This window comes from Triticum urartu, chromosome 5A (genome assembly GCF_056163025.1).
Source record: "Triticum urartu cultivar PI428250 chromosome 5A, HENAU_Tu73, whole genome shotgun sequence".
NCBI classification, from domain to species: domain Eukaryota; kingdom Viridiplantae; phylum Streptophyta; class Magnoliopsida; order Poales; family Poaceae; genus Triticum; species Triticum urartu.
Window position 1 is genome coordinate 352,777,936 of NC_141877.1, and position 26,459 is coordinate 352,804,394.

Consider the following 26,459-nt stretch of genomic DNA (forward strand, 5'->3'; position numbering starts at 1 on the left):
TCGGTAGGAAATTATTTTTACAAACTTAGGCGAAGCGGATTTGCAGCTAAGCCACCCACTGGGGGATTTCTTACGCAAACAAAAACAGTAACAATCACTGGGGAAAATTATAACGCTCTTGTCTTTGATAAATAAACTACAGGAGTTTTTTTTTCTTATTACATCTCATCCGAGTGAGAATTCAAGTATAAAAGGGGCGGAGTAGCTCCGCATTCCAGGCTCGTGGCTCATCAATCTGGCGATCGACATTGTAGAGGTGGTACACTCCATTGTGGAGGACTCTGGTGACTATGAAGGGGCCTTCCCAAGTAGGAGCGAGTTTGTGTGGTTTTTGCTGATCCACTCGGAGGACTAAGTCTCCTTCTTGGAAGGCTCGACTCTTCACATTTCTGGCATGGAATCGACGCAAGTCTTGCTGATAGATGGTCGATCGGATCATGGCCATTTCTCTTTCTTCTTCCAGGAGGTCGACTGCGTCCTGCCGGGCTTGTTCTGCTTCTTCTTCAGAGTAGAGCTCAACTCGAGGGGCGTTGCGAAGCATGTCACTCGGCAAGACTGCTTCGGCTCCGTAGACCAGAAAGAATGGGGTTCTTCCGGTCGATCGGTTTGGGGTCGTCCTCAATCCCCAAAGAACTGATGGAAGCTCGTCGACCCATGCACCTGCTGCGTGCTTGAGATCGCGCATCAATCGAGGTTTCAGTCCTTTGAGAATTAGGCCGTTTGCTCTTTCTGCCTATCCATTCGACTGAGGGTGAGCGACCGAAGCATAGTCGACTCGTGTGCCCTGAGAGGCGCAAAAGGCCCTGAATTTGTTGGAATCGAAGTTTGACCCATTGTCAGTGATGATGTTGTGCGGAACTCCATATCTGAATATCAAATCTCTGATGAAACTGATAGCAGTGCAAGCATCAAGATTCTTGATAGGCTTAGCTTCAATCCATTTGCTGAACTTGTCGACTGCTACTAGCACATGAGTGAAGCCGCTCCTACCCGTTTTCAGTGGTCCAACCATGTCCAGCCCCCAAATAGTGAAGAGCCAGACGAGTGGAATGGTTTTCAGAGCTGACGCGGGTTTGTGCGACATATTGGAGTAATACTGACATCCTTCACATTTGTCGACTATCTCTTTTGCCATTTCATTGGCCCTTGGCTAGTAAAATCCCGCTCGGTATGCTTTAGCCACAATGGTCCGAGAGGACGCATGATGACCACAGGTCCCCGAGTGGATATCATCAAGGATCATCTGACCTTCTTCTGGTGTTATACACTTCTGACTGACTCCAGTCGCGCTTTCTCTATACAACTGTCCCTTTATGACTGTAAAGGCCTTGGATCGACGGACGATCTGTCGAGCCTCTTCTTCATCCTCTGGGAGTTCTTTCCTTAGGATGTACGCGATGTACGGTACTGTCCAGTCGGGAGTCATGACCAAGATTTCCATGATCAAGTTGACCACGGCTGGAACTTCAACTTCAGTCGGATCCGTGGCACTTTTTGGCTGCGGGGCCTCTTCAGTGAAGGGATCCTCCTGAACTGATGGTGTGTGGATGTGTTCCAAAAACACATTGCTGGGAATGGCTTCTCTTTTGGAACCTATTTTTGCCAAATCATCAGCTGCTTGATTTTTCAGTCGGGGTATGTGATGAAGCTCTAACCCCTCGAATTTCTTCTCCAGCTTTCTCACTGCATTGCAATAACCAGTCATGGCTGGACTTCTGATGTCCCATTCCTTCATCACCTGATTAACCACCAAATCTGAGTCGCCATAGACCATGAGGCGACGGACGCCGAGTGAAATGGCCATGCGCAACCCATATAAAAGTGCTTCATATTCCGCCTCGTTATTGGAGGAATCAAAGTGGATTTGAAGAACATATCTGACCTTATCTCCTCGGGGGGAGACCAACACCACCCCGGCACCGGAACCATTCAGCATTTTGGAACCGTCGAAGAACATGGTCTAATGCTCCGAGTGAATCTGAGTCGGCAGTTGCTGTTCAATCCACTTGGCGACGAAATCTGCTATGCCTGGGACTTGATAGCTTTCTTTGCCTCGAACTTGATATCTAGAGGAAGGAGTTCAATCGCCCATTTTGCCACTCGACCAGTTGCATCTCTGTTACGCAGGATCTCTGACAATGGAGCATCGCTGACGACTGTAATGGAATGATCAGAGAAGTAGTGAGCAACTTTCTTTGTGGTCATATAAATCCCATATACAAGCTTCTGATAATGAGGATATCTTTGCTTCGACGGGGTCAAAACTTCAGAAATATAATATACTGGGTGCTAAACTTTGAAGGCGTTTCCTTCTTCTTCCCGCTCGACCGTAAGTACCATACTGACGACTTGTCCCGTGGCTGCAATGTAAAGCAGCAAAGGCTCCTTGCTGATTGGGGCAGCAAGCACCGGCTGGGTGGAGAGCAGAGCTTTGAGCTCTGCAAACGCTGCATCAGCTTCGGGAGTCCACTCGAACTTGTCGGACTTCTTCATCAATCGGTAAAGAGGCAATGCCTTTTCACCGAGACGAGATATGAATCGACTTAAAGCGGCCAAGCAACCAGTAAGCTTCTGGACGTCGTGCACTCGCATAGGACTTTTCATTCGGAGTATAGTACCGACTTTTTCTGGATTGGCATCGATTCCCCGTTCAGAAACGAGAAAACCGAGTAATTTTCCGCCAGGAACTCCGAATGTGCACTTTGATGGATTAAGCTTGATATCATACCTCCTGAGGTTGGCAAAGGTTTCAGCAAGGTCAGCCAGCAGGTCGGAACCCTTCCGTGACTTGACCACAATGTCATCCATGTATGCTTCCACATTCCGACTGATTTGAGTGAGCAAACACTTCTGAATCATCCTCATGAATGTGGCTCCGGCATTCTTGAGGCCGAACGGCATGGTAACATAACAGAAGCGTCAGGTCCATACAGACAGATCTGATGGTACCCGGAATAGGCGTCTAAAAAAGACAGTCGCTCACATCCCACAGTCGAGTCGACTATCTGATCGATGTGGGGGAGAGGAAAATGATCTTTCGGGCAGGCCCGATTGATATGTTTAAAGTCAATGCACATGCGAAGTGACTTGTCCTTCTTGGGGACCATGACAACGTTGGCGAGCCACTCGGAGTGGTAGATTTCTCGGATGAACTCTGCTGCTAAGAGCCGAGCCACCTCCTCGCCAATAACCTTTCTCTTCTGGGCGGCGGACCGTCGGAGATGTTCCTTGACAGGTTTTACTTTTGAGTCGACTCTTAGGCGGTGCTCAGCCAGCTCCCTAGGAACACCCGGCATGTCAGAAGGCTTCCATGCGAAAATGTCTCAGTTCTCACGGAGGAACTGGATGAGCGCTTCTTCCTATTTGGAGTCGAGTGTTGTTGAGATATGAGTTGGAGCAGTGCTGGGATCGGTCGGGTGGATGTGAGCTGTCTTCGTTTCGCCAGACGACTGAAAAGCTGATTCTGTAGCGGGCTTCTTGGCTTGCAACAAATCACTCGGGTCTGCAGTCTTCTGGTATTCCTGCAGTTCCACCACTGCCATCTGAGCATCAGCGATCTTTGAACCTTTCTGAAAACATTCTTCCGCTTTCTTCTGATTGCCCGTAATAGTGATCACACCCTTGGGGCCAGGCATATTCAATTTGAGATACACATAACATGGTCGGGCCATGAAGCATGCATAAGCCGCCCTGCCCAAAATAGCATGATAGGCACTCTGGAAGTCTACAACTTCAAACGTCAACTTTTCTTTGCGGTAATTCTTGGAATCACCGAAAACCACATCAAGAGCAATCTGGTCGAGTGATTCAGCCTTCTTCCCAGGAATGACTCCATGGAAACTCATGTTGCTGGTACTGAGTCTGGACATCGGAAGCCCATCCCTTTCAACGTCTCAGCATATAGTATGTTCAAACCACTGCCACCATCCATCAAGACTTTGGTCAGTCGAGTGCCTTCAACAACTGGGTCGACCACCAAAGCTTGCCTCCCAGGGGTGGCAATGTGCGTTGGGTGATCAGACCGGTCGAATGTGTTGCCAGTCTGAGACCACTTCAGATAACTGGGTGTCGCCGGAGCAACCATATTCACCTCTTGGTTGATGACTTTCAGTCGACTTTTTCTTTCAACATCAGCAAAAATCATCAGGGTGGAATTGACCTGGGGGTATCTATCATCACTATCTTCCTTGTCCTCAACTTTGTCCGACTCATTTTCCTTATCTTTGGGCTGCTTGCCCTGGAACTGCTGGATCAAGAGTCGACACTGTCGAGTGGTATGTTTCGGGTAAATGAAATTACCCTCTTCATCTTTCTTGGTGTGGACGAGACACGGCAAATCCAACACATCATTTCCGTCCTGGTCTTTAACTTTCTTGGGGTTCCAAGATCCTTTGGGTTTCCCCTTAAACTTTCCTTGAGTTACAGCCAAGGCTTCCCCAGGAGCAGCTGGCTCGGCTTTCCGCTTCTATTTCTGATTGGAATTTCCTCCGGTTTCTTGAGCGACTGACTTGAGCTTGCCACTCCTGAGTCGATCCTCATCCTCACCATTAGCGTACTTGGTGGCAATCTCCATCATCCGATTCAGAGATATCTCCAGTTCGACCGAATTTCAGATTCAGTTCTCTGTACTTAACGCCTTCTTTGAAGGCACAGACTGCTTGGTGGTCAGGCACATTCTCTACCGTGTGATGTAACGTGATCCATCTCTGGATGTAATCCCTCAAAGTTTCATTCGGCTTCTGCACGCAAGACCGCAGTTTAGTCAGCCCTGCCGGTCGCTTGCATGTTCCTTCAAATGTGGTGACAAACACTCGGGCGAGATCTTCCCAAGTGTAAATGTTGCTGGGTGCTAACTGGTTCAGCCACGCTCTGGCCGAGCCCTCCAACATGAGAGGCAGGTGCTTCATGGCCACTTCATCATTGCCGTTGCCAATCTGGACGGCCACTAGGTAGTCTTCAAGCCAAGTATCGGGCTTGGACTCACCAGTGAACTTACTGACTCCAGTCGCCAACCTGAAGTTGGGAGGAATCACAGCGGCCCTGATGGCTCTACTAAAGCACTCTGGCCCTGAAACATGTGCTCTGCTGCTGGTAGGTGCATCTCTGTCATGACCTTCTCGGTGAGCTCTGTTCCTGTCGACCAAACCTTGAACGAGAATGGATCTCGCATCAAAGCCTGGCTCCCTGGAGTCGACTGGAATCCTTCGCCCAACACTACGAGGGCGCCTGTCATCCTGCTGTCGAGGCGCATACGACCCGCTCCTCGGGGGAGGGATGGGCACTCGACGTCGATCGTCACGATCGAATCGGTGATCATATTGCTCACGGTTCCCGTACTGATTATGCCGGTCCCCACGTCCCTCATGCCTCGGGGGCGATCTTGGGCTATGAGCCGACTGGATTGTGTCTGCAGCAACGGATCTGCTATGAATCCTGTTCCGCAACTGAGAGACAGCGGAATTCTGGTCTCCTGCTGCCCGGAGTAACGCTCTGATCTGCAGCAAGCCTCTGCCAGCCTCCGACTGGGAAGGCTGAATCGATTCTGCTATACGGGCTGCAGCTGCTAAATTCTGAATCGGAGTTCGATATACCCGCGGGGGCGGAAAGAGCTGACATCGACTGGATTCTGGAACCCGTTGTCGCGCACGCTCGTCGAGTGCTCGCTGGAGGTTTTCCAGTCGAGTGCGCTCGGCCAAATTTGCCAGGCGCGCGTTCTCCAAGGCATGAGCCTCGGGGGTTTCTCCAACGATGGGAGTGTGCAGTGCATCCATGTTCCGGCGACGAAGTTCTTCTCTCTGCAGCGACGTGAGAGGCTCGGGGAGATATTCCTCATGGGGACGCGACGGGTCGCCTCCACCTGCGCCTCCGTCGGTGCGGGGAAAACCGGGAGGACTGGGCATTCCATCGACCATCAGAACCTTCACCGTCGGATCGCTGTTGTCGCACTCGGATGCGGTCTCTGCGGAGCCAGTCGACAGGTCGAACAGGCCGTAGAAGGATTCGTCGGGCTCGATCGCCATGACTTGAGGGGTGGCCGACTGGCGTGCCACCGTGTGTCTCACCCACCGCTGGAGTCTCGACCGACCGGAGCGCTTGCGCCGGCGGGAAACAGGGAGGGAGGACAACACAGGAGCCGACCGGTAGGGGGTCGACGGTTGCCGCAAGAGAACGCCGCGGACGCACGCGCTAAAGTGCGTTGCCCCGCGGACAGGGAGCGCGTCCACGTCGAGCGGAGCCTCCTGAAGCCAAGCGGAGTCGTCGACGATGAACGTGAGCGCGCCGAGACGGATCTCGCGGCCCTCCACCAAAACTCCTCCAGAAACCATGATGATTCGGATCGGAAAAGATCGCAACTCCTCCAACAAATCGCTAAAACACCGGGCCCACGGTGGGCGCCAACTGTCGTGGTTCTAAGTCTGACAGTAATGTAGGGGGGTAAGTATGGAGAGGCAAGATCTTAGCTATGGAGAAGTTGTAAGCACACGAGGTTTACGAGTTCAGGCCCTTCTCGGAGGAAGTAATAGCCCTACGTCTCGGAGCCCGGAGGCGGTCGGCTGGATTATGCGTGTATGAATTACAGGGGTGCGAACCCTTTACACTGAGGAGGGGGGTGGCTTATATAGAGTTCGCCGGACCCCTCCGGCCCTCAGTTATGCAGGGTTTTAAATACATTAAGGTCGGGCGTTACTGGTAACGCCCTTAATAAAGTGCTATGATGATCATAAAAGCTACTTAATAATCGACCGTTAGCGTGCGGAGTGCCTTTAGGTCTCCTGACCGTCGAGTGGTTTGGTCTTGATCGAGTGATCGCTTCTTGGTCGAGTGTCTCCGAGTCTGTCGAGTGGAACACTTACAAGTCGATTGAAAGGTGATTTCTTCTAGAGATGTCCTTGGGTAGGGCAGTTTGGACAGGTCCATGACCCTACCCTAGGTACATAGCTTCATCAAGGGCAGCGGCGCGGTGGTGACGGTCGGCAGCGGAAGCGACGGGATGGGCAGCGGCGAAGACATGATCGAAACTGAGCTACCTGATACCAAGGGGTTAGGAGTTAGGGTTCTGCCGGTTCTAGGGCGGAGACTGTAGGGGAAAGATGGAGGAAGACGAGGCCGAGGGCGCGGTGGCCGGCGGCTGGGCGCCGTCCTTGCGTGGTGGAGAAGAGGCGGTGGTGGCGCAAGAGACGCCTAGGGTTAGGTCTCCCGGCTCCCTAAGGGAAGCCGAGCAAATACTGATTGCTTCTTGTTTGATTAGATTGATACATCTCCTCTCCTTATATAGAGAGATTTACTTAACTCCTAAGCAAACGACCCTAATAACGATAAGATAATTGGACTAAGCCCCTAATAACGATAAGATAACTTGGGCCACAACCCACTGGGCTAAGCCCCTAATATACCGGTCATAACATAGGATCAACACCAAAATTTCATATTCAGACAATTCAAAAAATTCTGAATTTTTTTGACAACATACCTGCAAGGTATGTTTACAACTTTAAAAAAATTTAGCTTCAAACTCGGTTTACGGTAAGAGATTCAAAAAAGACAAATTCGACTATGAATAGTGTCATCTTGGGGTGAATAGTATTTGGCACTATTCACATCTGATTTTGTCTTTTTTGGTTCTCTATGTGTACTTTATATTAGGAGCTGAAACTTTTTGAGGTTGTACATCAAACAAAAATGTGTGTCTACAAATATTTTCAGAATTTTTGAACATGTTTTAAGTCTTCAAATAGATTGATCTCATTGATCTCACCTAAGGTTAGATCTCATACAAGTCTCCCCCTCCTTTTGTTAGCTAGGTTTGTTTGTTAAGTTGGACCTCTATGGCATTGTATGAGCCGTGTCTTTTTTGACATTGTATCATCTTCGTTCTTAATGAATACACATCCAGCTCTTCTACTTGGTTCTAAAGAAAACAACAAATATGTGGCTGAAAAAGGAAAAGGCTATTCTATTTTGATCCACATATTTTATTTGCGTACAACACAGTTGAAAAGATATACTGCTGATAAAACTTTATATGTCAATGTATATATTCATTTCGAAAATATTGATGATTAAAAACTGTTTTTTTTCCTAAAAAGAGCTCATTGTAGCCCAGGCTCCGTTTGCACGTTTCGGATCATGGCCATCTTTTTGAAAATCTGAATGCCCTCCAAAATGTGTTTATTTTCCTACCATCGTATGTAATTCGTAGACTCGAAGCAAACATATGTATGTTTGAGAAGAGTATTACTCAGAAAGACCAACGTAGGCAACAAGAAGCAGAAGGGTGAGGAGAGGAGAACATCAGAGAGTGGATATATATGCAGGGAAAGATGATCAAAGGCGAGAGCCTCACAACAGCGGTTGGTATGAATCTATTGAACAAAGCTAAAGTAGTGTAGTCAGTGTAAGGGGCCTAGGGTAACATATGCACATGTGTGTACTTTAGATAATTGTTTCTTGCTCACTCACAATCCTGAAGACAAAAAAACCTGGATTTTGTTTTTTCAAGTGAAAATATTTTCCTTTTTCTAGAACAGGCAGTGACTATACCGAGCATCTTCTATATTATACAACTGATATTACCAAAGATGATGAAAGCGCAAACTCACAACCATTTATGCGTTGGAGAGACAGTTTTGTCTTTTGTGCTGAAGCTATTTATAAATCACAGGCAAAAACCGATGAAATCAAGGGGCATTACTTGAATGTGATTGCGAGCACGTGTAAGAAATGATTATCACCGCAAAAAAATGATTAAGAGAGTTGTACTTGCGAGAGAGTAGAATGTTACTCCAAAGAAGCACCACCTCCCTTAAATGACCAACAACCCATAACCCCACAACGAGTTCTATATGATGGGCTTCTCGACTGTTCCAACCCTGAGCACTTTGTATTAATTTGCGGTGGCTAGATCACGACGGGTGGAGTAATTTGGCTCTTCATGTCTGTAAGAACTTATTAAAAATAAATTTATTTGTAGTCTACTTAGCATTCAGCAAGATAAATTTGTGGCTCAAAACGTTGTGGACAACACAACTGAAAACGGAGGTCATTTAGTACAAGTAATACGTTCTTAGTGGAGCATGTTAGCTTCTGCCACTTCTGCATCATTTCAAATAGCAGGTATTACAATCATTCATGCTATGCAAATTAAATCATCTCTTAACCTTATCCACCCAAATCCCACCCTAGCCTAATTGCCATGGTACATCGTGTTGTGCACGCGGTGAGATTTCTTCAAATCATTAAAAAAAGTAAAAGATTCTCCAGACAATCCTTCTTGCACTTGTTTTTCGGACAATCTGACTCACAAATGAGAGGCTTCTAAATGGTGCAGTACCACTGAAGGCCTTGGAACCACATGATCGCCCGCATATTTTCCACCGGGGCATTTGCATTGCACCGGCAGGATCACACCCTTGACTGATATGCCATCTGGTTCAAGAGATTCAGTCATCCTGAGTTCTGTTTCGCGGTTCAGATCCACAACCACCTGATCTCTTAGTGTCCGCCGTGTTAGCTATCCAGCAATGAAAATCAGGGCAACCTGCTGGCTACTCATAGGCACCACTGCAGGATGGGGATGATGAAGAGGCAGCCGAGGGCATTGTCGGATCAGCCGGCACAACTAGAGAACACTGTCAAAATCATGCAGCTAGTAGGTTCCCAGTGCCTCCTATTCCCAAACAAAGGGTGCTTATCTTCTCACCATCATATATGTCTGTGAACACTAGTTATCCAGAAAGACCAACGTAGGCTACAAGAGGCAGATGTGTGAGTGGAGGAGAGTATGAGAGAGTAGATATATTATATATGCAGAGAAGGTGAGAGCCTCTCAACAGCTGTTGGTGTGAGTCTACTGAACGAAACTAAAGTAGTGTAGTTGGTGCAAGGGATGTGTACTTTTTCCTGCTCGTCCACAATCCTGAAGACGAAACACATGGATCTTGTTTCTTCTCATGAAGATTTTTCTTCTTTCTAGAACATACAGTGACGGTACCGAGTGTATTAAACAACCGCGTTGAATGTCACTGCAAAGAAGCACTACCTCTATGGCAAAATGACCCAAATCCCGCAAAAATAAACTACACAATGAGCTTCTCGACCGCTCCATCCATGACCACTTTGTATTGATTTGCGGTGGTGACCACGTCGAGTAACGTAATTTGGCCGTAAGAACTTATTGAAAATCACTAATATGTATTTTCTTTGGTTGGGGTAGCGGCGGATCTCGGGTGAGATGGTGTCAAGGTCTTGGATGCCGGGGCGGCAACCCTGGTGGTGGTAGCGCGCTGCTCATGGGCAGAGGGCATGGCTTGATGCTGCCCGGTGGTCATGGCCGTGTGGGCAGCGTGGTAGCCGGGGTGTGGTGTTCGGTGGCGATGAGTGTTGGCCGGGGTGGAAACATGTTCTATTTTCGAACGGACCGGTGGCGGCGTAGCTCGTTCTCTTCTTGAAGGCGTCGTCGCGGCTGTCATTGCCCGTCGTGTTGATCCAGGGAAAACTCTGATCCTCGAATCAGGAGGTGGCGGCAGTCCGGCGTCGTATCCTTCCTGAAGGCGTCGCTTTGGAGCCCACGGTTCGTCATATGCGGCTTCATTTCTTTGCAGTGGTGTGTTCCCGGTTGCTCTTGTAGTGCTAGGGGTGGTGTTCTTGCGATGAGTGCCTATGTATCCTGCTTTGGATGTGTGTTGTGGTGGCATGTGTTTGCACCAAAATGTTGTTGATCGTTGCTTTATATATATAATGAGATGAAAGACTTTCACTGACAATGTAGTTTTGAGAAAAAGTCCGGCCTGGCTCCACTGGACCGGCGCATCCACCTCTTGCTGACTCATCTACGGTCCCTCTTCTATGGACTGGGTGGAGGCAGGTCCGACGGTGTTGGGCAGGTGGCCTCGTCGCTCGGTGATGTCGGACATATTCTTTTGCAAGTGGTTTGGCTTGAGGGTTGTGGCCGAGTTGTCCCTGTAATGTTTGTAATCCCGTTGTTGTCCTCGTTATCATGGATGTCGAGTTTGGGATGTATTGTTTGCGGCTGTGTTCTAAGTTTTGCAGTTGAATGGAGGCCTGGGAGTACATGACCTTGCTGCACATAATAGGGCAATGATATGCAAGGTAATGACGAGAATACTGCAATTCAATAATGTTCCATACTACCAATGGTTTGCATCAACATACTGTCGAAAGAAAATACCTGTTACAGTGCACAATGCAGACACTGCTATCTAGCGCTGCCTCAAATCCTATCTACAGCTAGTCATACAGTCCACAAGGTGTGATCTTGGGGATGGCACGACATTATCATTCTGGTTTGATCTTTGGGTGGAGGGTGGCCAGCTCATTCACTCCTTTCCGACACTTTTCACCTTTTCCAAATCCAAGTTTTGCACTGTCGCCTCGCAATACGTCAATGGTCACTGGATGATGCAACTACACCCTAATTTCTCCTACACGGCGTTGCGAGAGCTGGAGACACTAAACGGCCCACTGAGCAGCATCTCACCGAGTTCTGATAGATCAGACATCAGGAGGCCGGTGGCGTTTGATAACAAGCTCTCAACAACATACTTTTACAAGCTGCTCACTTTCAGAGGCATGGACTGCCCCTCGGCCCCTTACATCTGGGACTGAATCATACCCAAAAGACACCACGTCTTTCTATGGCTGGCCCTCAAGGACAGGCACAATACTCGGGGCAACATGCTAAGGAAGCAATGGACAAGGATTGTAAAACACAACGTATGTGATCTATGTCCAGCAGCCGAGACCATGCATCATATCTTACTCCGATGCAAACTTGCCTAAGGTTTTTAGGCCAAGGTCGGCCTCCTGGATTCGGTAAGCTCCACTGAAACTGCAGCAGACTTCCTGGCCTCTGGAGTAGCGGGGGAGGCATATGGCGCGCTTTGGCATGTTTTCTTTGCAGCTGGTGCAGTGGCGCTTTGGCATGCCAGGAATGCACAAATCTTCAACAATCTCTAGACGGCCAGGAAGATTCTTACTGAGGTTATCGAGCTGCTCATGCTCTGGGGGCGGCGAGCACCAAGAGGAAATGCAAGAGAACTTCTAACTTCTTGGGCTAATGTAATGGTGCAAGGATAGTTGCACAGAACTCTCCCAGCCTTCTTTTCTTCTTTTCTTGTTTTCCTTGCTTTCTTTTTCAGGCCTAGCGCTGGCCTACTGCATACTCTGTGCGGCGCTCACATCGTCTTCATGTAAAATGACTTTGGTGTCTCGGGCTCCGGCCTATTTTGAATGCATAAGGTAGAACAAGACCTACCTTTTCTTTCAAAAAAAAAAGTTTTTGCAGTTGACGGTTTCTCGCTTCAATTCCTTACATCGTAACTTTGCCTTTAGTCTAGGTTGGGTTTGGTCGCCATCTCCTTTCGGACCGCCAACTTTCCGAGGTTGATGATCATTTTGTCAGTTAGGTTTGTCCGTTGAGTCGAATCTCTATAGCATTGTATGAGCCGTCTTTTTTTTGTGTTGTGTCATCTTGTTTCTTAATGAATATACACATACAACACTTCTGCATGGCTCTAAAAGAAAAAGACTACTCTATCTTGATCCACATATTTTATTTGTGTACAACACAGCTGAAAAGATATACTGCTGATAAAACTTTATATGTACATGTATTCTTTTTCTTCATTTTTTTGGAGGATTTTTTCCTAGAAGCTCTAATTGTAGCCCAGGCTCCATTTCCACCTTTCGGATCATGAGCATCTTTTAGAAAATCTAAATGCCCTCCAAAGTTAATGCGTGCCTTTTGTTTTATAAACAATGGAAGAAAATATGCTAGCAAGGGAAGGCATGTCGTATATTTTCCCCAGAATAACCGACTCTATTATAAAAGTTCATGGAAGTACAAAACACCCAAGGCAGAATAAAATTACATTGAGGTCCATGGACTATTGAACGACTACTACCGCCGGTAGAACGAGATGGCGACGCGCCACTGTCACCGCTCCCATACTAGAGCCGATCTAACCTTGTCGATGACAACTAGGAAGTCTTCCTGCATGTCGCGCGTGCATGAGAGAAACCCTAACCTTGCCGCCCCAACGAGACGACATGAATTTACACCGGACCTCTGTCGACTTTGTCCTAACAAACATGTTCAAGGAGGATCGAAACCCAAAAGAGCAACTCGAAGATGAAGCGTTGCCATCCGTGCGAGAGCCGCCCATGCAAGGGCTAACCCCCCCCCCCCCCCCTTTTTTTGTTTGGGGGGGACTAAAAAACCTAACTTAAAGTAGCCAAAGCCGAGGCACCGGAATTCCCCTCACCGCCACCAGCCGCCGAAGTGGTAGGTAGAGGGAGGAGAATCCATGGACTAGCCAATGGAGCTTGAAGGGAAGGAGAACTTTGCCCTAGTCGCTTGTGAGGAAAAGGAAAAAAGTCTGTTGTATATGAACTTTGAACTACCTTACAACACATAAAGAAGATAATGACCTCTTTTTTCGGTAAAACAATTAGAATGACAAGCATAGGATTCTTTGCAAGAGTATAGGGTTGATGAGAACTCTCCGTAGTCTAGTGCAGAAAAGGTCGAGTTGTATTCCTACGAATTAAACAACCCTGCATGGGAGAAAATTGAAGGACTAGAATCCTAAAAAAAATCTTTTAAAAATCTCAGGGTCAAACTAATAAGAGTAGAAATGAAACCCAACAGAAATCTATGAAACTCGAAAGAGAAGAAAGAAAATACAAGTAAACTAAGTATAGGAAAGTAATTAAGCTTGTGGTACCTAACTACCATTTGTTCCTATCAAAAGCCAAATCTCTAGATACATTCCAAACCTTCGAATCTCTATTTACGACATCCTCCCTTGTCAACTTTGGTCCCTCTTACAACTGACCCAGTTGTTGCCTCTACCTTGCCACGCAAGTGAAACTAACTCGACATCATAGAGGAAACTCCATCTATGTTTTGACATAGCCAGATTTTAAGCATATGCTAGCAAGTGAAACCAAGTCCAGGCAGGAGGGGAGTCTCAGTTTCTTCTTCCTCGCGTCGGTGCCTGGATTTAAGCAGCGTGCCGGCCATACACGCACCACAGCGCATGATAATCACCGTGAGTGGAATGACGTGACTGATAATTACCCGCCCATTAGTGGCGCACCCGCTCCCTCAGATTCCCGAGGTGGCCGTTCGGATGGCCCCCACGTGGCTTCATCTTCGACGGTGAGGCATCCCCATCACATAAACCCCAGCCACCGCCTTCGCCTTCTCATCGTCTCCTCCCTTCTCCGCTGCAATGTCATCGCGTTGAAAGGACGCAACCTATTGGCTGAACCTTCCGTCCTAGACATGGCGCACCGTGATGCAAACTCCCCCCGCGGCGCACTAGTCGTGGCAGCCAACGCTTCCTTCTCTCGTTGTGGCTACCGTGACGAGAACACGGGGCCTCTGCCGGCTACAGTGGCAGCGGGCAACATTGAACTGGCGCCTCAGGCGACATCGTACACGTCAACGACATCGTCCCCATCAACTCCACTGGCCTCGTCGTCCCTAGGCCAAAGTCCAAGGACCCAGTCATCTTCGTGTTGCAGTTCTTCCAACTCGAAGAGGAGGCGCACCGCCGCGACAAGGAGGATGGTGACTATAAGGCATTGACGGCGGCAGTGCCGTAGCTAGTAATATGTTGCAATGTTGAATAGCATTGCATATTTTAAAAATGTCGCTTAACAGACATTTCAAGTTGCATAAACTTTTGGCTACTAATATAAGTTTATCATGTTTGATGATGATTTGAACTGGTTTGATTCAATTAGATGTACCTTAAATTGACTTGCAAATTTGAAGCAATTGAAAAAAAAAGAACAAACAAAAGTAAAAAAAATATGGAGGCCACATTACGGCGACTCTATGTTTGCATGTTGTTGCCAAAGGTCTCGTGCCATGAAAAACATCAAGATCCCGCCAGTCATCATTACACCTTTAATCTAGTGGTATTAGACCACAACATCCATCACTACAATGTATTTATTTGCTCACCAATACTCCCGTCGTCGTATAGAGACAGTGAAACCTTGACAAGAAGGTTGGCAAACTTAATTTTTCATAAGGCAGGTGTTAGCTCAAAAATCATATACCATTGCCTCCCACTTGAGTGTTTTTCTTGCCTTCTCCTTCAACCACATCATCATAACAGTGCCAAGACGTGGTCGATGCCATACCAGTCCAATCAGTAATACTAAAACTTGAACTTGAAACGTCCAAACAGTTGAAAACGCATGGCATCAATATCACAGATAGAAAGGGGGTGAGACCAGCTCCAAAACCCACCTGAAATAAAGAGGAAAACGACTATTTCACTTTATTACTATAGAATAATATCTTACAACCACAGTGATGATATGAATCAATTGTCGAGAGTATTGTTTTGCACCCATCAGATTCCCCACTATAAATTAAGTAAAACAAGAGAAAAAATGATAGGTTAGGGAAGAGGCCAAAAATTACATATAATTACATTTACAGGAAACTGGTGATTTGCGAGTGAGCGTGCTACGCGTGAGCCTTAAGAAAGGGGGAAAACGGGCACAGATAAAAACTACACTATTATCACAAACTCGGAAAAAAGCTCCGCAGCAAGTGCTTCTTGGTCATGGTTTCCACTTATTTTGACTGTCACTTTCTTCAATCTCCTCCAGGCCAGCTCTGTTTATTGCCAGCTCCTTGGCAGTAGTAATGCACCTTGCTTATGGCTGGCGATGTTGAAACCATGAAATTCTGCAGCAAAGCAAGAGCATCTTCTGTGTACATCTGTAAATCCAGTCTTGTGGGATTATCTTCATGCGAGTTGTCCACAGGTTGGCAGGTCAATCAGCAAAAGAATTAGCTTCATCATCTGAGTCAGTCACTCATGTACTTCGACGGAACTTGAGATTTGTGCAGGGCCGCAGCTGGGCAGCTGAGCGAAAAATAGGACAATATGCCCGCTGCAATCATGCTAGTTGAAGAAATACGTAGACTGGAGGACATCCTTCATATCAAAATTTCCCCTCTCTGGCAACGGTGGGAATTTTAATTTAGGGAAAGATGTCTCAAAGCTCTCCAAGAGCTGCATCAAATATACTGTGTTAACAAACTGAATGCATAGTCTGTCATGAGTTATGACATTTGTTATTGAACAATTACGAAAATAACACATAGAACAGCAAGCTCATGTGCTATGGTAAAGCATGGAAACAGAGCACAACAGCAAATTATGCAGACAAAGAGGATATAAATCAATAAATAACAACAATAGACAGTGGTTTAGGTTATAGCTATTAAATGCATGCACGCTCAACTTTAGAAGCACCGGTGGACAAGGGAAACACTTCTAAGTGTACTCAACAATCACCAGGCAAAATCAAACACATCACGAAACTAAGAATGTTGTAATAAGTACAGGAGAAAAAGCATATGCTGCAACTTTCAAATAAAAATATATCGCACGAGAAAGAGTGATTGTCAAATACATGTGCAAATACATGCCAAAAATATGCATGCAAATAACTGAGATGACAAAATACATACATTTTCTAAAATAGGCGCATCATACAGTTCCACAAACTTTTCCCGAAGTATCTTGTTCATTGTATCAACATCACAAGCGTGGGTCCAATATGAATCATGAACTCCTGCATTGATTTTAAATATACATAAATGCTAATAGTAAAATACACAGACGCAGCCAAGTATCCCCACAAATACTCTGGCAGATAGTAAAGAGAATACCGACCTGCAAAATATAGGCCTTGCTTTTTGCAAGCAACAGCAGTCATCATCATATGAGAGCCATCAAGGGAGTGTACAAAGTTTGGAGGGAAAGCTGTCCTCTGCCGCTTCACCATAACCTGGTCGAAAGATACACGTTCAATTAGTATACTCAACAGATCTATCAGATTCGAAACGTATGGTTGATGGTACATTATAACAGTGGCAGCGCTGTGATGAGGAAAATATGTTCAGCGAAACAATGTGATGCAGTGGCAGTGCTGCGATGAGGAAAATATGTTCAGCGAAACAATGTGACGCACAAGTATGCAAGCAAAATTCAATTACCCACTTCCTGCCCAACTACCATTCAGCAGCCAGTGGCATGAAACTGATCAGCAGTCAATACCCCATTGTCAATAAGATGCACTCAACATATATCCATGTAAAGAGGGCATACCTTGTCGGTTTCTCGTTGAAGGGTCAGGACTTGTAACGAAGTTTTAATCTACAAGGAGAACATCAAGAATATCGCATTGTTATGCACATGTTAAATTCCTCTTAAAAAAATGTGGCGGCAGTAATCAAGAGAAAGTGAGGAAACAATTATACTGAAATACGTACAAGATGCCTCCCTAGTTTGCGATATGGTTGAACAACTGGAAGTCCCAGAGGGGTCGTCCATCTCACAGGTTCATTTTCACAAGCTATAACCTGTCATACAAGCCACTGCTCAATAGCCATGGTTATAAAGGCCAATCTATTTAGGAACAGAATTCAAAAGGACAAGGCAGGACAGCATGACTATGAAGGAAGAATGTAACTAAAAGATGGCCTTAGGAGTTTGCCTCGACAAACAGTACTTAATCTTCAGATGTAATCTCAAGTTGTAGGTCAATAGTTATGATAGTATTTGAGGTTTTATTTGATCTTATTTTTCTTATTTTTCATTTTAAGTTTTCCTTCTCAGTCTCCGCTGTGCATGGCGCTGCCTTTCTGAAAGCACTCGTTTATTTCCGTTAATAAGTGTGGTGGGCTTGTAGTTAGCTGACAGCATCATTTATTCAGATATAAAACAGTATAATCCTACGAAAATTGGTTAAGACTCCCCTAACTCACAAAATACAGCACTGAATAGAAAAGCACTGCAACCACAAACTGGCTCTTTGTAACGAAGGATACGTACCTCTGTAATGAGTTACATGAGTATAGACAAAAAAAAGGAACATTCTATCTGTTGGGGCACTCACAGGATGCCAACGAAAACAAAGTTTAAGATACCCAGCCAATGTTTTCTTTTTAGCATGCCCCCAAAAAATTGAAAAGGAAGAAATTCATAATTACTAACTATTTTCTTATAGAAATTAAACCACAAGACAACAGATCACATTTTGGAGCTTCATTCAATAGCAAATCCATGATTGCCAAACAAAAATAGCAGTATAATACTCGTACTTTGAAGCAGATAAAAAATGATATTGAAGTGGATCGCACGCTATTCAGACAGAACAGACATGATGCTGCAGATGATACCTTGGCACAGTCTCCTAGCCAGGTCATGATACTACGAGCAGCTTCGAACATCTCACCAAGTGCTGTCAGCGTGACCTATCCAGAATTGAAAAGAAGAAACAAAAAGAAGGTGGTTCAGTTCAAGGTGTACATGTTAGATGAAGAAACAAAAACTTCAATGAATAAAGCATTCCACCTTAGCAGCATAGCATGATGCACCAAAAAGTTCCGAGTCATCAGCAATGACCCCCCTCTCCTTTAATCTTCTTTTTATTTGTTCACGTGCTCCAACGTAAGTCACACCATAGACAGATGTCATCACTGTTTGTTTTACCAATTTCCTATCCACCTGTATATTTCACAAATAAGCACATAAAACTTTACATAATTTACCTGTATTATTGGCGAGTCTATGAGATATCAACTAAAAGCAATTACAGAAATCAAATCATGTAAAATAGCTAACACAAACTTTATTCAGCACATTAGGTAAACATTAATCTTATGACAGCCCAATTAGTCAGCATCCTTATATACCAACTCAATATATATGTGCTTTCTAAAGTGATGTTTCAAATAAACTTCATCTACTCCCTCCGTCCTTGAAAGAGTGTACTTCCAACTTTGTTGGAGAGTCAACCTATTTGAAAGTTTGACCGAGTTTGTGCAAAAATATATCAATATTTGTGAAACCAAATAGATATATGATGAAAATATATTATATCATGAATCGAATGCTACTAATTTGACGGCATAAATATTTGTGTATTATTGTATAAATACAGTCAAACATTAAAAAGTTTGACTTTCCAAGAAAGTTGGAAGTACACTCTTTGAAGGACGGAGGGAGTATAGCATAATAACTGAGCTAGGTTTGTACTAATCCCAGGAGTTTCCACATGATTTTACAATTTGTGCTATGCTGAGAAAAAGTAGGCGTTGCTCTAACATTTTAAAGAATATGTTACTCTTCAATTGGTTAGGCTTTTAGTACGTTATCACAGATAGCTAGACTGGTAAATGTTACAGAAAATATTGTAACTCTAGGTAGAACTGCTGATTTTAGCATAACATCAGCTGTAGATTTTTACCAGGTCTCAGCTTTGGTACAGGTATGTATAACTTGGAGGTAGAGAGTCGATCACATAAAAAACAATCTTGAACACAGTATTTTCATCATACAAGGTAAAAGAATATTTATAAAGACTGGCTAAAAAACAACACCTGATCAACTAACAAACGAGCACGTGCTGCATCAGCATCTTTAGCTGGATCTTTTTGTGCATCTCTCTTCATAATTTCCACCACCCTGGATCACAAGTACTAAAAATGTAACTCCAGATCACAAGTTGAAGAAGATATTACACCAGGCACATGTCAAGATGGATAAATTGGACCCTGACTTAAATCTAGATCTGAACAGTTAAATGGCTTGTTGACAAGGCACTGCGATATTAAAGATACCAAGCAGGACCCAATAATTTCATAAATACACACATGAACTGACAGTTTAAGCTTGTTTGAATTTGTATCCAATCTGTTGCCTACCCAAATTCATTTCAGGAACGCGTATAAATATGAGCATATATAGGTACTTTGAAGTTTGACTCCATCCACGACTGGTACTTTTATGAGAAAGTAAATTTTTCGGACCACAATTGCTGTGAATTATAAGTCATCGGAATAAGATTGCTCAGTAACTAGATAGGCTGAAGTTAAAAAGGAATGTTGAGTCTGCCCATCGACACTACGTTCAAGACAGAATGACCTCTACCTGGCAGCTATTCCAGAGTAAACATCTGCAGGTTTCTCCCCGGAAACTAAGTTAACAGCAACTGCACCCAGCTGCATGAAATTGATGAAAGAAATAATTACATACTGCACTGGCCAAATATTAAATATTCCCCATGCCAAAAAAGAACGTTGATAAAGCAACAGCGTAATTAATAAAAATATGAACTGACCTTATCCCTTCCAAGAGCTGCATAGTGCTGCAGGCCATTACAAGAACCATCCTGAAAAAGAAAACATAATTATCATAATTCTGCTCCAGCATAAGCACATAACGGAACACCTAGACTTACTATACAAGGTTAGGTGGGCAATTACATGGTTTAGCAACAGCACCAGATACTCTTGCGTAAATGTTTAATGTTTTAGTTACATATTACAACATATAGCACACATAACATTTCAAAAATTTCTGAAAGGAGAACACACATGTGCATGTGTGAATACTATGCGCAGTTACAAAAGATTGTACAAAAAATATGCATTTTGTGCAGCTACAAAAGAAAATGGTAGACAGGCATGTTTCTCTTCATTCTCTGCAGAACACAAATGAAAATGTTTCTCACCAAAACAAAATACAAGCACAGAGTATATGCCACATGTAAATTTATGCTTTTTCTGGATTTTCTATTCAAACTTAAAAATAATGTTCGGTTTTTTCTTCAGGAAAGCTCATAATCCGTGTCCATGCTACTAATCATATTTTAGATCTCCTATAAAGTATATATTTTTATTGTTACAACATTATGTAATCAAAATGAACACAGACGGCTGAAGTTAATGCTAACAGCTGTGTACCATTTTAAACGCCATTGGCTCCCAATATTACATCCAAATGTATTAGTAGTTTGGTTCATTTTTGCTTGTTTTTTAAGAGATTACCTTCCCTGTTTGAGACAAAGTGCCTAAATAAATCAAATAACTCAATCCTAACATATTACAACTTCAAGTAAAGCATTTTCTATCAAAACAGAACCAAACTCTCAACAAATAGGTACGTCCTTCTTTGGACTGAACTTGCATGTCCTTCCTATACTCAATGCAGCTGCTGCTATGCCATGAGCCCATGACATGTTTAGCAGAACTTCAGAATGTTTATTTGCGCAGATCTTGCCAAGAAAACTAGCTCATATGCACAAGAAATTCCTTGCCCTCGAGATAAACAATGTATTCAAGGTTTATTTATACATCATTTTGTCAGGCAATGCCCAAAAATAGATCAAACTACAAATATGTTTGGAATTAGTTATACTTTTCTGGAAGCTGTCAAAGCATGCTGTTGTCTTATACTTCAAGGCACGAGAAACAAACATGGCTAATTTTTCCTAGCCTAGCAAAGCTACACGGAAAACTTAACTAAACATGACAATTATTGCAGGAAATAAATGAGATTATTAGAAGAAAAATGATATACCATGGACAAAATATCAGTACCTGGTGCACAGGAATATGTGAGATCACTGTTTCTGGAGAGGGGCTTCTTAAAGCTTCATTAAGATCCATGCAAACTGCCAGGCATTGGAATGGATCCTCTGCCTCAAGCCACCATCGCTTGCCTTCAAGAGGCCTATTAGCTGAGTCAAATATGTCATCCAGGTGATTCTCAGTAAATGCAATCCGGCCATCGTATGATAACTTGTCTACACCTCCACCATATAAATTTGCTAGGTGTATCTTCAGCCAGCGCAAGCCTGATTCACCAAGTGGTCGACCTTCAGAAAACTCCAACACTCCACGACAAAGATCTGAACCCAAGTGATTCAGGTAAGGATGCATTGGGTAAGCACGGCCTCTAAAATCAAGGTTGTGTGGATAGTAAAACCCCGCTTCTTCCTTCATTTTGCGAGCTACCTGTTACCAACAAGGGTACATTAGATGAAGAGTAAAAATTGAGTAAATGATGTCCGACTAGAACCCTTATAGTCGCTTACGGCAAGTTTAAGCTCAACATCACATCTCTGAGAATGCCTTTCACTGTTTTCCTTCTTGGCTGACCTCATGCTCCACCTCCACTTCTTCAGCTCAGCTTCATCTTCAGTGTCAGGCTTCTCCGGTAGGGAAACCTACAGTACATGAAAAGAAAAGTTAGCATATAAAACAAGAATGCCATAGTCTTCATAAGATGAAATCCAGAGACAAAAAGATGGCAACTCACGTCAGCACGATCAACCAAGTCAGCAAGTCGGCCACCACTGGACCAAATTCTGTCAACAATACTAAGAACTTTTTTGTTGACCCTCCACTTGGTGCTCCCAAGATTATCTAAGGCCTGAAACCAAGAAGGCATCAAACGATTATATCACATAGACAAAGATGCTTAGCAAGAACAGCCATCAGCATGCCAATGTGCAAACAGCATATTAACAAGAGGAACAGCTATCTGCATCAAGTGTGCTAAAAAGAGATCCATGCATGTGATCTTGAAAACGTATTTCAATCATAACTATCCATCTAATCTGCAAAGATGATATAAACATGAGGCAAAATAATACCTCAAAAATTGTTTGCATCTGTTCCTTTGGAGCCTTTTTTACAGCCTCCCTTTGTTGCCTAGCTCCATGGGTGCGCATCACGTAGGATGGCAAAAATAAATGTGCACCCTTGTCATATCTGAAATTGCTATTAGTTAGTTCCCATAGCATTTACTGGGATAACTTTGCTACTCAAAATTAGGGATAACATGGGTGCCACTAGTAACTTCCAGGCATGATGTACTCAAAATTAGGGATAATTTTGCTACTCGGAACCATTATATTAGTAATAATCCAACAGAGCAGCATCCACTCTTATGAACCACAACACACTGAAATAATCGAGAAGGGGACCATTCAGATTTGTGATTACACACAGCTACTATGATGTAACCTAACACACTTGAAGAACAGCCAAGCTATCTAGCAACATATATGCAAATAATTGTGAGGAACATGGATAAGCAGTACCAACCCAGTCCAATTGATCGGCGGAATCAACATGGGCATGTAAGGTATGACCATATGCTTTGCCTGTCACAGGAAAGGAAGGATCAGGGAATGCAATATTCTGGAAAGAATGTTCTGATGAAGAAAATCATTGCACGTGTGACAGAAGGAACAACTCAGTGACTCACTGTTCTATCCAGGCCTTGCCGAACCAGTGGATCGCACTTGATCACACCATATCGTCGACTTTTCCTATTTAAGTACAAGGCGTGAAAGAAAGCATAAGTTAGAACAGAGAAGCGTTTTTTTGGGGGGGGTAAGAAGGTACTCCCTACGTCACAAAATAAGTGTCGTTAGATTTAGTACAGCTTTAGTACAAAGTTGTACAAAGTCAGCGACACTTATTTTGGGACGGAGGGACTATTAAGTAAGAGTTGACATGATTACTGTTGTTCTCTTGCCACAGTTCTCATTTCATGTGTGAAAGCAGGTCGGATTTCAGGTGTACTATCTCCAGACTGACTAGCAGGTGGTTGTATATGGGCCGTTTCAATAAATAGCTCAATCAAACGGCTGCCAACCTACAAAACGGCAAAAGATAATATAAATATGTCATTAGTTGAAGAAGTAAAACATATATCACCGAATAATTAAAAAGGTGCATACTTTTGCATGAGCATCTTGACCCCATGGCCTGGTGCTATCTTGCTTCTTCACTAAATGCCTGACTTGCCGTATCTTCTGCTTTTTCATCAGATCAGTGACTTTCTTTCGTAAACGCTCTTGTTCTTTGGCAATATCTGCATCCACTGCTTCTACTACTTTATCTACTTCTTTAGTGTTCTTTTTCTTTGTCTTCTCTAGAAATTTGTGGATTCGAACCTGGTCAAGGAAAAGAGGAAAAACATTACAATTACTCGTTAGCAATGTATACTAACGTATCCCATTAACCGTTGTCACCATAACTGGTGCAACAAAAGAAATAAATGCCAGGTTAACAATTGACTGAAAATCAATGGAAACGCCAAAGATATGCAAGGAAATAGCAGCTGACAAAGGTATCCCTTTCCGTCCCCAAGAAATAAAGGCACCTCTTTTATGGCACAATGTCAAACATATGTACGAAAATAGTTCAAAATTTATACTTAGAATGGTGGATATAAAGGGAATACATGTAACAGTTAGATTATTGACGTTCCAGAAAAATACTTGACATCAGGAAAGCACATACACCGTTCCCAGTTAGAGAAGAAAAACAAAGATAAGTGCAGTTTTCTGTTACGACATGTCAAACCACTACCAATAACAGTAATGATGCCTAACCTTAAATCATTCCAAGGCTCATGAGTAGGCCTTTAGTCAATCAAGTCATGTATATATTTTGACCCATTTCAACTACATTTACATAATCTCTTCAAAGGGTACCTTACTTTCAAATGTAACGAAATATTAATATCACTTAAATGTATTTTAGCTCCAGACGTACCTAACCTACAGTGTTTCAATAACCCAGAGTTCATCAGAGAATATATTCAGCCTTACATAATGCCATACCTATACGAATGAAAACATAAATTGGTAATTTCAATCATGTCACACCCTCTAATGAATAATGGTCCATAGCACTAAATTATTATAAATCTAAGAGAAGCTATTACTAAAAACGTCATTTTTCGACCTTAATTGATAAAAAATCAATGATCTCAACCACCAGCAGTGTCAACCTAGTGGTCACTTGAGATTAGTAAGAACCACCACTGCTAATTCATTTTGATGTGGCAACCATTTCGGTGTGCAACTGCACAACTGGAAAAAAAGAAGCTCAAGTGCCACCCACGAGCCAACACACCTCATGCTCAACTGCTTCACCAATCTGGCAAGCGGCCTGGATCACACGGACGCTTCCATCGCCACTGCCAGTCATAAGCAGCCCCATGAGCTTGTGCATGGTGATAACGGCCATCATGTCGGCGGGAAGCATGTTAAAATACGGGGCGTGGGAGGCGCGTGTCCCACGCTCGCTGACAAGCTCCTGCTCAGCGATGATCTGGTCCCTCAGTGGCTCAAACCAGCCAAGGAAGAGTGACTTGACATAGGGCAGGTTGGGCGCCAGCTTATGCTCGCACATGTCGGCGAGCAGCTCGCGGTACTCCTTAGCCGCCTGCTCCCACGCCTCGGTCTCGATCCGGATTTGCCGCTGGCGCAGTGAGACGTACTTGGAGTATCCAATGCCATGCTCCGCCGCCAACTCTGCCAGCTGCCTCCCCTGCCCGCGCCCCCTCCTCCGCTCCTTCTTCCCCGCCTGACCTGCAGCTGCAGCCTCGGCCACAGGCAGCTTTGTATTGGGGCCCAAGCGGACAATCTCCTCGGGCGCGTGGTGCGGCTCGTCCACCTCCTCGGAGGAGACGGCCTCGGCGGCCGCAGCGGAGGACGACGCGAATCGCGAGGGTGGCTGCCCCCACAGGAGGCGCGCCGGAGGGAGGATTCCGGGGGCAGCAGCGGGGGCTGGAAGCAGTAGGCGGTGGAGAGGAGGAGGGGGGAGCTGCGGCGCGGAGGCGGAGAGGAGGGCGGAGGCGAGGCGGCGGGAGGGTAGGCGGCGCCACATGAGGGCTGGGGCTTTGGTGGGTAGGAGGACGGGAGGAGGAGGCGGCGGCGACGGCGGGCAGATGGCTGTCTCGGCGGCCGGAGTTGGGGCGGAGAGCATCAACTGGAGGCGGCGGGGAAGGGATGGGAGGACATGGGGAATGGGGGATGTGGCGCCGCCGCCAACGCAGGAGGGAATGGGGGGGTTGGGCGAGGGGGCACGCCGACTTGGGGCTGGGCTTAAACCCTGGCACCTTCGTGCGCGGTTGATTTGGGTTTTAGGGATGGAGATCGTTTCTCGCTTCCTTTTACCTCACGCAATTTTTTGCCACGCCTTTCAAGCCCATTGTGCTTCATCGCACTTCAACTCATGTCCAAGTTTGTCTTAAAAAAAATACCCATGTCCAAGTATGTACTAAAGTTTCAAACAACGACCCTTAGGTGACGCCGTGACGGTTAGTGTAAATCGCAGAAGGATGATTTAGGAGGCGATCGATCTCGTCTGGGGTACGTCCGTCGCTAGCCTGTGCAGTCGTCGCTCACGTTGATCGTGTCTTCCAGGGACTCCCACGCCGTGGTGATCCTTCTACAACCCTCCCGTCGTCTGTCCCTTCACCATCAAAGCCTTCTGTGTTGACTGGGGAGCACGGTCGTAATACATAGATTTAGAGGTGGTTGAGAAGTAGGGTTGGAAGGATGGAGGAAGTAGAGGGGCTGTTGTCGGCGGCGAAGCAAAAGGGTTTGAAGATCAGTGCAACGGAGAAGGGTAAGATGTTTGAGTGGGCGTCGGATGACCCGCAAGCTGTGGGAAAGCTCTTCTCGGGGAGACCTACGCATGCAGGTGTGGTCGAACATACTTTGGGGAGGATTTGGTGCCCGATTAAGGGTCTAGGATGCAAGGAACTAGGTCAAAGTGCTTTCCTGTTCATGTTCCGGCAGGCATTGGG

At 45.1% G+C, this 26,459-nt stretch overlaps 1 protein-coding gene across 1 annotated transcript; it reads right to left on the minus strand.

Moving 5' to 3' along the window:
- Positions 1–15,292: 15,292 nt before the first annotated feature.
- On the minus strand, positions 15,293–25,746 carry LOC125508930 (DNA-directed RNA polymerase 1B, mitochondrial). The gene is made up of 19 exons (XM_048673739.2): positions 24,779–25,746; positions 23,596–23,811; positions 23,377–23,510; positions 23,118–23,181; positions 22,955–23,013; positions 22,501–22,618; positions 22,164–22,277; positions 21,940–22,071; positions 21,443–21,859; positions 20,182–20,232; positions 19,992–20,062; positions 19,442–19,526; positions 18,414–18,566; positions 18,239–18,313; positions 17,330–17,419; positions 17,166–17,213; positions 16,731–16,845; positions 16,526–16,629; positions 15,293–16,064 (listed from the first exon to the last, which is right to left on the minus strand). Exons 1-19 carry the CDS (start codon positions 25,631–25,633, stop codon positions 15,954–15,956), a joined length of 3,012 nt encoding a protein of 1,003 aa, XP_048529696.1. The 5' UTR covers positions 25,634–25,746; the 3' UTR covers positions 15,293–15,953.
- Positions 25,747–26,459: the final 713 nt, after the last annotated feature.